This window comes from Myripristis murdjan, chromosome 12, assembly GCF_902150065.1.
Source record: "Myripristis murdjan chromosome 12, fMyrMur1.1, whole genome shotgun sequence".
Classification (NCBI taxonomy): Eukaryota; Metazoa; Chordata; class Actinopteri; order Holocentriformes; family Holocentridae; genus Myripristis; species Myripristis murdjan.
The window spans coordinates 26,854,970-26,869,117 of NC_043991.1; the positions used below are offsets into that span (position 1 = coordinate 26,854,970).

At 42.1% G+C, this 14,148-nt stretch overlaps 2 protein-coding genes across 2 annotated transcripts; one reads left to right on the forward strand and one right to left on the reverse strand.

The window, feature by feature from the left end:
* The first annotated feature begins 765 nt into the window (after positions 1 to 765).
* c9 (complement component 9) lies at positions 766 to 4,982 on the forward strand. The gene is made up of 11 exons (XM_030065537.1): positions 766 to 839; positions 943 to 1,033; positions 1,499 to 1,649; positions 1,738 to 1,879; positions 2,523 to 2,661; positions 2,805 to 3,101; positions 3,198 to 3,438; positions 3,703 to 3,831; positions 4,038 to 4,213; positions 4,470 to 4,704; positions 4,810 to 4,982. The coding sequence occupies exons 1-11, from the start codon at positions 766 to 768 to the stop codon at positions 4,980 to 4,982; spliced, it is 1,848 nt and encodes a 615-aa protein (XP_029921397.1).
* A 6,225-nt stretch (positions 4,983 to 11,207) lies between these two features.
* Positions 11,208 to 13,615, reverse strand: gas1b (growth arrest-specific 1b). Its single transcript, XM_030066180.1, has one exon. The coding sequence runs from the start codon at positions 13,216 to 13,218 to the stop codon at positions 12,340 to 12,342; it is 879 nt and encodes a 292-aa protein (XP_029922040.1). The 5' UTR covers positions 13,219 to 13,615; the 3' UTR covers positions 11,208 to 12,339.
* Positions 13,616 to 14,148: the final 533 nt, after the last annotated feature.

The window sequence follows — 14,148 nt, forward strand, 5'->3', positions numbered from 1 at the left end:
TCCAGTTAATTCATAGCTGGTCTCATCAGCCCCAACACATCAAACACGTTTCTCACTCGCAGGTCCTGTGTTCCAGCACAGACCTGGAAAGAGACCAAAACACAGCAAATGAAAGTGGCTGAAGTAAATAACAAACTAACTTTCACGGTCACTCCACCACATTGGCTATGCGCTGATATGCTACATATTTTTGTTTCAGAAATGCTGACATTTTAAAAAATTTATTGGTTTGCAGAAACATAAAATGGCACCATTTCAGTCTGGGTTTAGAAATTGCCATTGTAATTCCCTAACCTAATGATTATTTGTTATTGGTGTCATAAGTTAACTGTGGTGAGTAACACATATCAAATAACATCGACTTGTCTGCCTACGCCTCTTGAGCTGTGGTTGGCATGTCTTTGTGTCTGTAGGTCGACATGTTTGTTTGTCAATCAGAATAAGCATGTATGTTCTGCATCTGCAGGAATGATCACACATGCCAGGTAGATTAAGATGAAATCATTTATAAAAATAATTAAAAGAAATGTTTTACCAAAAATGTGGCGAGTTAAGTATTTATGTTGAAACGAAAGAGTAAACCCTGGATTGGGAGTTTCCGAGCACTCAATCAATATGGTTGCACCTGAAATCCAAATTATTGATTTTCAAGGCAACAACAAGCTCCTCTTTCAGCTGAACAATCATTGACAGAGCAACAGTACATAAGAGGTTGCAGGGACAGATATACACACCCTTTACTCTTTTATATTCCACAGCTTCATCATGAGGAATGAGGCTGCTCTCCAGCTGGGCTTCTTGGGCCTTTGTCTAACCCTGGCTTTCCTGGGAGGAGGAATGTATGTATTTGATATAATTAAATTACACAGCTGCAGGGGGGGATCCCTCATTCACTTATTAACGATCTATCATTCACTGCTTCACTTCACATGCACATTTTAGGGGACGCCATATTCCTGATCCAGCACCAGTGAACTGTGCATGGAGCCGCTGGTCAGAGTGGGGTCCGTGCGATCCGTGTACGAAAATTCACGTGAGTTCATTAAAGCTTTGGTGCCGGTGGAGAGACTGTATGATCAAACTTTTTAACTAACAGCAAGTATGTGACTGAACCTTGAAAGGAATATTAAAGAGGCTGTTTCTGAAAGGTTAAATATTGGATTATTTCTACCAACATAAGTGAGTAAATGAGCCAAAAAAAAAGTAAGTTGAGACTTGTCAATCTCTCTGTTAGAGAGGCTTAACTTTTTACACTTGGACAACTTATAGAGAAGCTTTGAAAACCTTCAAAAAGGAGATACAAATATGTAAACGCAAACTTAAGTTTTAGCCTTGCTATATTTCTTGGATAGGATTTTTTAAAAACACAAATCCCTATTTACCTGTAGTTCTAGGCCAATTTTCACTTTAATGTTGACACTTTCACAGACCAATTTTAGCATTTATGTCGTTACTTAGTTACTAAGCTAAGCTTTTTAACATTTTTATGGGTTTTCAGAGGCGTTCTCGGGGTGTAGAGGTGTTTGGTCAGTTTGGCGGTCAAGCTTGCCTCGGAGCGCTCGGGGACAAGGAGGCATGCACAACAGATGCTGTGTGTGAACTGGAGCCGCCCGCTGTGTGTGCCGCCACAGAGTTCCAGTGCGAGTCAGGTACAGCAGCTTCATTTCAGCCGCATACCTTACATCTCTCTTCATCACTTCAAGAACTACTGTCAAGTTGAACATGCATCGTCAACAGGTCCTTGCATTAAGACCAGATTAACGTGCAATGGGGACTACGACTGTGAGGATGGATCAGATGAGGACTGTGAACCTCTGCGTAAACCTTGTGGTTCACTGTTCTTGAATAACAATGAGCAAAGCAGGACAGCAGGATACGGGTGAGAGCTGTTTTACATGGGACTTCATTCAGAGAGAGAGAGAGAGAGAGAGAAAGAGAGAGAGAGAGAGACTACCCCTTAAAAATGCATTAGTTATGGTGAACAGCCAAGCCGCTGCACATCCATGATTTTACTCTTTTCGTGGAGCATCTGCAACAAGACCAACTTGAAATGGCTGCTTCACATGAACAATATTCATCTAAATATGAGATTTGCTGAAAAAAAAAAATTAGTCATACCTGCCAACACTCCCAATTTCCATGGTAGTCTCCCTATTTTTTAACCCTTTCTCTCGCTGTGTTCCTGATTGGTAATTTCTCCTGTTAATCTCATAGTGATTTCATAGTGTAGAATATAGAATGAAGGTCATACCTGAAACACGATGACTCAACCTGTTGCAGGATAACAAGCAAAGCATAGGTCCTGCTCCTAATTCATAATTCAGGTTGAAGCTGCAGAGGAGAGCTGCTGGACAGAGACAGGACTGTACACTGTTAACATTATTATTTTAATTCATAGGCCTTCTGCAATAAAAATGCATTATTAAAAGTTTCTTAGTGTTTTCAAGGCGAGCACAAATTTTCACAAAAATAAATTCAGACTGGTATACAGTATTAAAGTGGTCAATATTTTCATGCACCAGAATCAACATCTTGGGCTCAGGACCACGAATGATCCCCTTCAACAATGATTTCTTCAACGGGAGGTGTGATCGAGTCAGGAATCCCACCACTGCACAGTACGACAGGCTCCCCTGGAATGTCGGTGTGCTCAGCTATGAGGTTAGCCAGTACCACTCCTACCATTTTATCCTGTGGAACATTTGTGTGTATGTGTTTACATGTGTGTGTGTATGTGTGTGTATCAAATGAAGAGCCTACATCATCAAGTCTTACCATAACACCCTGGCACCGTGTCTTTCAAGACTGTTGCTGAAGAAACGGTTTCTCGAGAGATCTATGAGAACACCGACACACTTCTGAGGGAGCTCCTGGAGGAGGTCAGCTCGAAAGTTGACGTTGGCCTTTCCTTCAAATTCACCCCCACTGAAGAAACCATGCAGAAATCTCCGGCGACAGAGCCGTCAGGAAGCGAAGACACGGGGGCACAGCCGTCAGGAAGTGGGAACACAGGGACAAAGGTGTCAGGAGGCGTGGGCCTGGAGGCACAGTTTGACAAGAAAAATATTATTAATGATATCTCCGAGTACACCAAAATTAAGGTAAATGTTGTCCCTTAACAGTTGAATTCACAGAGCCATCTGAGAATCATTCCACTTGCACATTTATTTACTAACTCCATGCGTCTGTGTGCCCAGAACAAGAGCTTTATGCGGGTGAAGGGACACGTACAGCTCAGTACCTACAGGCTGCGTTCCCGTGAGCTCCGGGTGGCTGATGAATTCTTGGAACATGTCAAGTCCCTGCCTTTGCAGTATGAGAAGGGTCTTTATTTTGCTTTCCTTGAGGACTATGGAACTCACTACACCAAAAATGGGAGGTCTGGTGGCGAATATGAGTTGATTTATGTCCTCAACCAAGACACCATCAAGACAAAAAGTATGCGTGCTCAACTGGCATCAACTTGTCAGATTTAACTGTACAACTAATTCAGGTTTGAGGTTTATACTTACAATCAGCTCATTATTATATTTTTTACCAAAAAGAGGTGCTACTTATTGATAGGCCCTGACATATAAATGTACATGACATTTTATTTATTACTGTACTTGCTAGGGTTTAGTTTGAACTTATATATGTTACCTACCTGAGGAGTGATTTGTTAGGCACTCAGCTTTTTCAAACATTTCATGTTTATTGCAGAGGTGACGCAGAGAACGCTTCAAGAATGCCTGAAGTTAGGCATCACCGCAAACTTGGCCACGACTGGGGTTGACGCTGAGGGACATGTTAGACCTGAGAACTGTAAAACTGTGTCCCCGAAAAATACAAGTCCGTATTTCTTGCTTTACCTAATCACACTCCTTCCTTTAAAGGCATAATACACACAAACACAAACACACAAATACGTATGTACAAAGTGCACGCTGCTGCAATACACGTACTTGCAATACCTAAACACATGCGCGCACACACATATACACATGCATACACTGTGATAAAGTGACTGAAACCTCATCTTCACTTACTTTTCACAGATGAGACTTCAGGACAAGCACTGGTGGACAAGGTGATGACATCGGTCAAAGGAGGTACCCTAGAAACCGCTGTTGCTATGCGGGCCCAATTAAATAAGGATGGACTCATGGACGTACAGACATTCCAGAACTGGGCCCGGACGATCGCCGATTCCCCTGCACTTCTGCAAAGTGAGGTAGGAAAAACACCAAATAAAATACAGAACCTCTGCCCTTTGTGGCCTCGTCAGTTCCTTAGTTTCTGAATGAGAGAAATACGGCGATATCCCAGTGTTACTGTAAGGGTTCCTGACTAAATTATGTTTTTAATTAAATTGAGGCAGATATATCGTAGATGACGAAGTCCATTTTTGCACTACATATGATATAAATTAGATGATGTCACTTTCCATGGAGTGAAATAAGCCACATATATTATGTTGTCTCTGACAGCCGGAGCCCATCTATTCATTAGTTCCGTTGGACATACCTGATGCCAACACCAGGATAGCCAACCTAAAGCAGGCCACTGCAGACTACGTGGCAGAGTATAATGTGTGCAAGTGCAAGCCCTGCAAAAACGGAGGCACCCTTGCTCTGCTGGACGGAAAGTGCATTTGCCTGTGCCCTCACCTGTATGAAGGCTTGGCCTGCCAGAATTTCAAACCAGATAAAAATCCTGTATCTGGTAAGAGACAGTGATGTGGCATTTTGATCGATCCAAATACCTTCCAATACAACAAGGTCACTTATATCCTGTCTTCTTCCTTTTGCGTTGTTAATATGGGCAAAGGTACTACAGCTGCAGCTCCAGCAACCGATGTTGCTGATGAAGGCAACTGGTCCTGCTGGTCTGGCTGGTCTGACTGTAAGGCAGGTAAACGCACCAGGAGCCGCAGCTGCAACACAGACGGTGTCAGTGGCCTCACCTGCAGAGGAGAGGACGCCAGTGAAGAATTCTGCTGAGAGACGTCCTTTCATCACACACAGACACACAAACTCTCTATCTCCCACACACAGACAACACACACACAAACACTTCATAAGGGGAAAAATCAATCTAAAATGTTTTAGGTCATGTACAAAGTTACAGTGCCATGTTTAAATAAGGAGAATAAGGCCATCTTGAGGTCAGTAGTGGATAATGCAACTCCTATACATATCTTTTTTTTTTTTTTTTTTTTAATTCATAGCTGAAGTATGGAGTTAATTTGAGCACATCCACAGCAGGCATACACACATATGTCCTATAAGTGTCTTAAAGAGTAAGATATAGATATAGTGCAACTATATCCACTTTATACCAAAATACAGGTTCTTTTTGGTACGAGGTTGGCAAATGAACAAACTAAAACAAATAACAGCTGCAAAACAAATATGAGCTGACATGTTGAGCTGTGACATAGTGTCAGTCATAATATACTGTAACTGTGGTAGAGTCACTGTACTACAGAATCAGTCCCTACTACAGGTTTTCACTAGATGCATGCATTACATGTGCACTGTACCACCTCCAATAGTAATGTTAGATGCAATGTTATATTTGCATTCTATCACTAACGGTGTTCATGTAAGACCCATTTTCCATTTTGTTCAGTCCACTTCCTATATAGCTGCATGAGTTATCCATTGTGACACAAAATGATATAATAAAACAAGTTGTGTGCATGATGGTACAACCAATTCTCTGATTGATTTCATGAAAAAATGTGTATCTTTTGCAGCCCGCACATGCATCTAAAAACAAGGGCTCCTTTTCTACTGAATAATGAACAATACTTGCACTTCTATTCCAAATGCTCTTGATTATAAACAGCACTGGGAGTCTTTCCACTTTGGTTCATTTGAAATAGTGTTGGGCAAAGTATGTATTAATGGGCTAATAACTCATATTTAAAAACATGGCCGCATTCCAGCCGGCTGTGCTGTGGAAATGAGAACCAGATGAGCAGAGGCTATCTGTGAGGAGAGGATGGAGAGAAAAGTGACGCACGTAACCAGGGACACAGCTGGTGGAGGAAGACATGAATAAGCGATAGAGCTATGGTGACTGAGTGCTGTAAGGCCCTTCAGAAAAGTCAAGGGAAAAAACCTTTAGCTATAATCTATACATCTTATGCTTTTTTCCCTTTGTTTTTTCATTACTGTCAAATATGACACTATATTTAACCTTCTTTGCACATACTGCTTTTGAGTTATTATCACTGGGCTATCGCTTTTAATGCCTGTGGATTTGCTCTCACAATGGGGGAAATGACTAAGGATGAACTGTAATATTTGCTTAGCTCAACTGGGTTTGATTTCCATGTTTACTCTTGGATTGCAGTCGCTTAGCGTCAACACGTCAGGCATAACTGGAGATCCTTGTGCCAGATACCATGTGAAGCAAACGATGAGGATCCGACAGCAGCGAGAGTTAAAGCCACGCGAGTGCTGCCACAGCGTTTAAGTCGAATCATCAGGAATGTGCACAGAGCAAGCTGTTTGCTCAACAAAAATACTCAGCCTCTGCCGGTTACAAAAGTACTGTATTTCTGGAAATCTGAAATCTTGAGGATACTTGTGCTCAAACTTGTCTCAATGTTATGTTCATAAGTATCAAACGCTGAACTCTGCAAGGCACCGAGGTGACTAATCATTGAACCCAATTTAGCCTCAAAACCATCTGAAGACTTTTAATGATAGACTTCAAGACTGCCACAGACCACACACTAACGTTGCCAATGACATTCCTAGATATCTCTGTAAACTGAGAAATAACATAGGGAGTAGATGATATTGGCAAAGCAACGGGACAGAGAGGGTCACAGATCAAATACTGAAGAAAAAAAAACTGAGCCTGGTGTCCTGGTGGCAGAGCAGAACCACAGTGTCTTGGGTTCAAATCCAGCCTGCAATCTTTGCCATCTCCCTCTCTCCCTCCCCAGCTCCACCATCAGCTATCAGATAAAGGCAACAACAACAAGCCAATGGGCAAATCTACTACTGATACTCCTACTACTACTAATTGTACCAATAATCATAATTATTATTATTATTTTGAATAGCCAGTGGCAAAAGTAATGAGATATTTTTACTGACAAATTGCTTCAAAATGTTGTTGGTTTTAAAAATATATATTCTAAAATAAAATATAAATATATATTCTGTTAAATGTTAATGTATTTTGGGTTCTTGTTTGAATCAAGTGTTCAAACTGTTTGTGTTGTTTGCTTTGTTGGTTTTTTTTTTTGTAACTATGGGATTTTAACATTATGGGCTGGTTGGCACAAATGCACAACATGACTTTAATCACGAATCGCCTCATTTTAGAGAACACTTGTGTACATTAAGACATCTTTATTTATAGCCGAGACCTTAACCTTTCATTTGCAGCTGGTTAGACTATTCTCACAAATATTATTTCAGACAAATAGGGAAGAGAGTGAAAGGTGTGCCAACCAAGCCCAGTCTCCCCTAGTTCATTTTTTGGCATCATTCAAAAAGTTGAGTGGGGGAATTTGTGATGAGTGTGTGTGTGTGTGTGTGTGTGTGTTGGGGGGGGTGGGGTGTGAGATGGCCCCTGGCCCTCAGGATGTCAAGATAATGGAGTAAAGCTTTGGGACCCTATTGAGCTCCAAAGAGACTCCATTCAGTGGACAACAACCCAGCCTCAACCCATTATCAGATGTTTTGTTCTTACTGCACCCTCCAGCAGAACGGTTAGCACAAAATAATGAACCCGTCCTCATCAATAGACTGCCAGGATCTCTGTTTACTCATGTTATATGACATACAAACAGTGTGGCCACTGCACACGTGAAACCTAGAGCTTTGTAACCTTATCTGCATAAGCGTTTATATCACAGATATCACCAAGATTAACAGTCAGTGGGAAAAACTGACACAGCAGTGAAATTGTACCAATGTGTTTTTTCTTTAACATTTTTACTGGGATGAAACAGCTTAACATTTAAAGCTATAGCCAAATGTATAACTTTAATCTTATTTCTTCAAGGCAAACATGATTTTTAAAGGTCATCAGATGAATGGAAACCAAAGGGTTGAAGGAAGAACATTCAGTTTATTTAATTTCATAAACAACTTTCCTCCAGTCTCAAAATGATTCATTTTGCAAAACTGCATTTCCAGCTTACTGATTACAAAGTGGGTCAACAGGGAAATGGATTCTGAGTTCACTCTCAGAATGGGAGCCATTGTTGTCTAAACTCATGAACACATCGTCCTTGCTTTCAGCGAAGAAGAGGTGAGGGATATTTCTTTAACAACAGGCCCTAAATGGAGTGAAAGGAACCCCGTCTTTCTTCTAAATGCCTGGACACAGTTGGAGTTGCCCCCTCCCTACTTCACTGGGTCACTAAAGGCATTGATGTTTTAGGGGGGCTGTGACGGGCAGATTACTCCACACAGCTGTCCCAGCACCGTGGAAATGAAGTTATGCCCCTTGTCAGCAATGTTTTTGTTCCCTCCTCCTCCCCCTGTTCTTTTTAGGCTTCCCTCAGCCCTTGAAAATTTTGCGCCATTGCTCTCTTTAGCTGGGCCATGGGAGGGAAACTCAGGAGGCGTCCCATGATTCCTACCCAGCTATCCCACATAGGGAAAAGGTATCTGATTGGCAGAGTGAACAGTCGCTTTCTGTATCTGAGTCATTATTCAGAGGGGCCTGAAATAAGCAACATTCAACCTAATACAGGACCCCCCCCTCCCCTTAAGACCTTTCCCCTTTTGTCCCTCAATCATAAATCAACCCTTCCCCCACTCCAAACCTTTCTCACCTCTTCTAAAGCCCAGGGATTGCTTTCCTCCAGTGCATCCCCAGTTTTTGTGGGCACTATAGGATTTTATTTTCTCTCAGATATGGATATGGATGCACTTCTTTGTTTTTGGTCAAAACTGAAGTGCAACTCAGGTCTAAATGTTGTGTGATCAGAAATTTCACGATGCAACAAATGTGATTATTTCCTTTAAAGCTGCGGTAGGTGGAGTTTCAGTTGACATCTTGCTTGGATGCAGCCAAAGTAATCCCCATGGCGAGTGAACATAACTGTAAAATGATATGGTAGTATCCCTGCAATATCGATAGCGCCATTACTCTGCTATTTGTGGATCTGGCATCTGATCAGCTGAGGCAAACTGTGGAGCAGGAAGGCTCTGCTGCGTTGTCAGTCAGCTGCACACTGATTGTCATTAGCTTAGGAGAGAGCTGGGGAGAGAACATGCCATCTTCTAGTTTTTTTGTTTTGTTTTGTTTTGTTTTTGTTCAAACCTGCCAGCCACAGCTTTAAAGTCAATAGATTTCCAGCTCAGGATCATTTGTTACTCATGTGGAAAATTAAAGTGTTCATTGACACTTTAATTTAACTTTGCCCTCTTTTTCTTATTCATCCACTTTCACTCCAGCTCCCTTTGAGTGCACTTGGGGTAGACATAAATACCTCTGTACCAATGAAAACAAAATGAACTGCAAACAGAATACAGATACTAGAATGTTGTTTTGATTCAAGGACAAAATGGGCAATAGAAATTGCATACTACCATGCTACCCTAGTAGGCAGTTAGCTATAAAATGATCAAATTAAGATATTTTATGTACAAACTTTATCATCATTGCCCTGAATGAATATTGGCTGCAAAGTCTACATAAAGACTACCAGTATGCTTTGCTTAGAGGATGGAGGGTCGAGGCGGGGCAGAGGGGAGGCTGGTCAAGCAGCAGTTTGAGTTATGATGAGGCAATTTTAATGAGGTTCTGGTGCCTGCAGCAAAAAACCCCTGTTGCCTCTTTTCTGTTTCGGCATGGGAAAAAAACAACTCTCCTATTTTACTCTGGTGCCAAAAGTTAATTGAAAACATTTCAGGGCAAAGCATGGTCTGGGGCCCCCATATGACTGTCATCCCTTCATTATCCGCAGCAATAATAAAGAGGCATTACAATTATTAATGGTTGGAGCAGAGGCCTGCTCTCTTAAAGTGGCAGCGCTGTCTCTTGCATCTCATAACAGAGGCCCATAAATGTATTTGACACAGCACTTTGTTGGTTAGTGTTTTTTCAGCATTCACTGGTGCAGGAAGCACATAAGCTCTAATTTGGCCTCTTCAATGTCAAACTTTAGCTTATTAATTCAATAGTTAAAACAGAAATGTACACTGTGATGAAAAAGCACAAGCATAAATCACATACTGGTAGATAAAGTATTTCACTAATCTATAAACACCAAATATTAAAATTCAGACAAGAAGGTATATGTGCAGATGCTGCCTACAAATGTACTTAAAATGCCCTTCATTCAAGGTTAGGGAGCTAACAGTTGTACAAATTGACAGTTGTTATGATGCTGAGTCTGACATTCGATTCTGTTATTGAGAAATTCTAATACTAAAAGCAATCTAGGCCCAGTTAGCCTGGACACGTTTTTAAAGCTGCAACTAGCAGAGAGTGGCAGCAGGAGCTGGAACTAGTTAAGACTGAACTTTCTCACACAGCCCCTGCTGTCTTCCTCCAGGATAGCTGTCCTCTGCTGCTCCCCCACTCCCTGAAGTAGTGACAGAGAAAAAGAGTGAATGAAGTACCCCCACATTGTGCCGGCCCGCCATTGTGTATTTTGCATTTCCATGACAGAGGTGACACTCGACTTCTCCTCCAATCCAATAGGGCTGAGAACTACTCAACTCCTTCCCTTGAAAATCACCATGGATGCCATCACTGGTTTCCATCCCCATTGTAGCAGGCGAAGAATAGTACACCACTCTTTCTTTAAAGTGTAAAGAGCTGAATGACTCAGAACAGAGCTAGTCAGAGTATACAGACAGAAAAATGCACGTGTGCAAACACACGCACACACATATTAGTGATTAAATAGAAAAAATATGAGGAAACATCAATGCAAAAGCCGGTCAGTCCAAAGGCCCAAAATATCTACCATTTTGCAGTAGCAGTATCGCCTTGCAGTATCATTCAGACAATCGTGTATTAGCAGATTTTTAATACCTAGTAACCTTGTAACTCACCAGTTCCCCAAAAAGCCTCATTTTTATTAAAAGACATAGTTATTCTACTCTTTTTTCCCCTCTCATCACTCTTATTTGCACAGAAACAGAAAAACCAGAGTGGCCTCAGTTACTCTCAGATAATATAACATGAAGAGAATGTCTCTTTAATCTGTGAAAACTGAATCTTTCGATACAATGTGTTCGATAAAAGTTCCAGACAGAATCACACAACCTCGCCGAGGGCTGTTTTGAAACTCTTTATTTCATGTGCATACATTCAGACGTGTGTTTGCGATGGCCAGTTAATATCTCCCTCCCTTCACCGAGACACAGACTTCCTTTTGTGTCTTTTGTGTGTCTCCGTGAAGACTTCTAACAAACAAATGGGGTGAGGATAAATAAACTGACCAAAACCCTTCTTGGCTCTATTTGTGCTGCAGTCCCCACGGGGAGGGGGTCTGCCTTTTCTATGTCTCAACAGTTTAGAAGAATTAACAGTTTATACCTTGGGCAAACATTTATGTTTACAAGGTCAAGAGCATCAATCTGCGAGCTTTCCTTTTTGGGTGCATTATTTGCCGTGGGATTTAGGCAAATTTAAGTGGCTTACATCAACTTTGGTTTTTTAATGAAGGGTTTGCGGAGTAAGTCTTGGTACAGCTGTCAAAAGAAAGCCGCTCCACTGTAACAGCCCACTTCTAATATGGTCGTATAATGGCAGAGTAAAAACAAATATAATGACTCTTAGGCACTTTTAGACAAAACATATATTTCCTTCTGTGGTCACATAATTCACTAAGACAAAAAAGTGAGGCTTAACTTATTTCTCTACAGTGCAAATTTCTTAGCAACGATAAACAAATACTCTGACACAAAAATATACATTATACTGTACAATTTACCTTTATAGTTGACATACAAAAATAAGCTCCTTCAACTTTATCAGATTTACTCATCTAGCCTTTTTGAATGTGACAATGAAAGATAACTTATGTATGTATGTTTAGACTGATCCAACCAAACTTTACATGCATTTGACATGTGTAATACTGATGGAAAGATATGTTGTAGCAAATTATTTTGTTGGATGTGTGCAAATCAAACCCAACATTTTGTGGATGTTGCTGGACATGAAAACTGATGGTCAAATAGGATGTCTGAGTAGCCATGCGTTATGATTAAACAACAAATGAGAAAAGAAGAGTCTAAGTGGAGTGAGGTGTCATGATTGCAGGTGTTAACTCAAACCTCAAGGTTATTTAAAGAGCAGGACAACAGCAATCCACGGCTGTTTCTGGGATGCAGCTATTATCTTTTCCCCCGAAACAGCTTTTCAGATAAATTTGGTTAAAACCAAGATGGTGGTCACGACATTTAGCACAGTCGGACAGGGTGGGGAGTCGCTGGAGTTTTCCACGTACTGATAATCCTCTGAGTCGAAGTAATCATCCTCGGAGTCCTCTTCAGAGTCTGAAAACCCGCTCCCCGCGAACCTGTCGTTGGAATCAAAGCAGAAAGTGTTCATACTAACTTTGATGTACTCGCATATGTTCCTGTCGATGCCATCGCACACGCAAGTGTCCAGCTGCTGTGCTTTCGGTATGGAGCGCATGTTGGCTATCACCCTCCGGCACCCATCCGAGCACCTCTCCCCTCCGAAAAGTTTGCGGCAGTGGTATAGATAGTCCCTCATGGCCGAGCTGCACGGCAGGTCTCTCTCACACAGGGTGCGGGCTTCAGTGCAGCCCATGCTTCTTGTCCGGGGCAGGCACGGCTCGATGGCCCGCTGGGTGCTCCTGCAGAGCGGGTCCGAGGCGCAGTCACAGTCCTCCAGCGCCGGGCCGTTCTGGGTCAGATTGAGCTGGATCAGAGAGGATATGCAGTGGCTGGGACACTTCTTCACATCCCCTCTGATCACAGGCTCACAGGCGTACAGGTACTGCTCATATGCATAGTAGCAATCCGGCTCTCTTTGACACTTCATGATGGCTTGCCAGCAGACCAGCCGCCCACCATGGTTAGGGGATCCGACACAGAGACCTGTTAATATGATGAACACGCCACATAGTAACAAAACCCGAGTCCCCGTCCGCTCCATCAGCATGGCAAAACTTGCCATTTCGACGGAGAGTGACACGCAAAACTGCCAGACTTCAGCATAAGGACCTAAATAATCCAACTGGGCCGCGTCAGAAGTCGGCTTAGTCCACATCCATCGTTTGGTGTCATGTCATTGCTGTTGCATGACTTGAAGTCACTCAAGTAGACTACTCGAGGATGCGCATAGCGAGCGCTGATGAATGGAGTCGGACAAGTAAACCTAGAGGATTGTTGCACGGCTGCAAATGAGCTTGAGTGTTGCTAAAAGGCGTCCACTTTCACCAAGATCCGGTTCGATGTGGACGATCACATGCGCTCAGGTCCCAAGCCGCCAGCGCCCACATGAAGTTGAACTTTTTTTTTTTTTTTTTTTTGCAGCGCGCACAGTCCAAGAAAATAGCCCAAAATCCGTCAAAGTACAAATAACACGATACCCTTAATCCTAAAGTTTGATAACTCAAATGCGTTCACGTCCTTCCCGCATCCTCCCACTCAAACTGCAGCGTAGTACTGAGGGCTGCAGTGATGGGCTGATTAGGTTACTGCAACCACCGTGTCCTATTGGTCCAGTAAACTGTTGTGATTTGTCTCGTCACTCCGGGGCAGTGACGCAAACCCACTGCTAGACCGAAAGACAAGAGGAAGGGAAACCTGATGCATATACTGCTTTTATTTTATGCAACGCTTTGTTGGCGTTTTATTTTGAAATTGTGCGTCTTGAATTCGCTTAACAGTCAAGTGTCCATCAGTGGCTCTGTGCACTCTGTTACTCTTGTTTTATTCTGTTTTGATTCCAATGTGTCTGATCACAAATGGTATTAAACTTGCCTCTGAAACTTGCCTCTGATGGCTGAGTATAACAATTCACATATCTTATTAAGATGATTTGGAACTTGCAGATGGGTTACATCACTTTTTCAAGTTTTAAATTATTAATTGGTTTTGCTTTTCATGTAATTTCAGCTACCAGCAGGCCCACACACTTGATATCCAATTAAAGATTGTGGATTATTATAGGGCTTTGTAATCCACACTGGCCGGG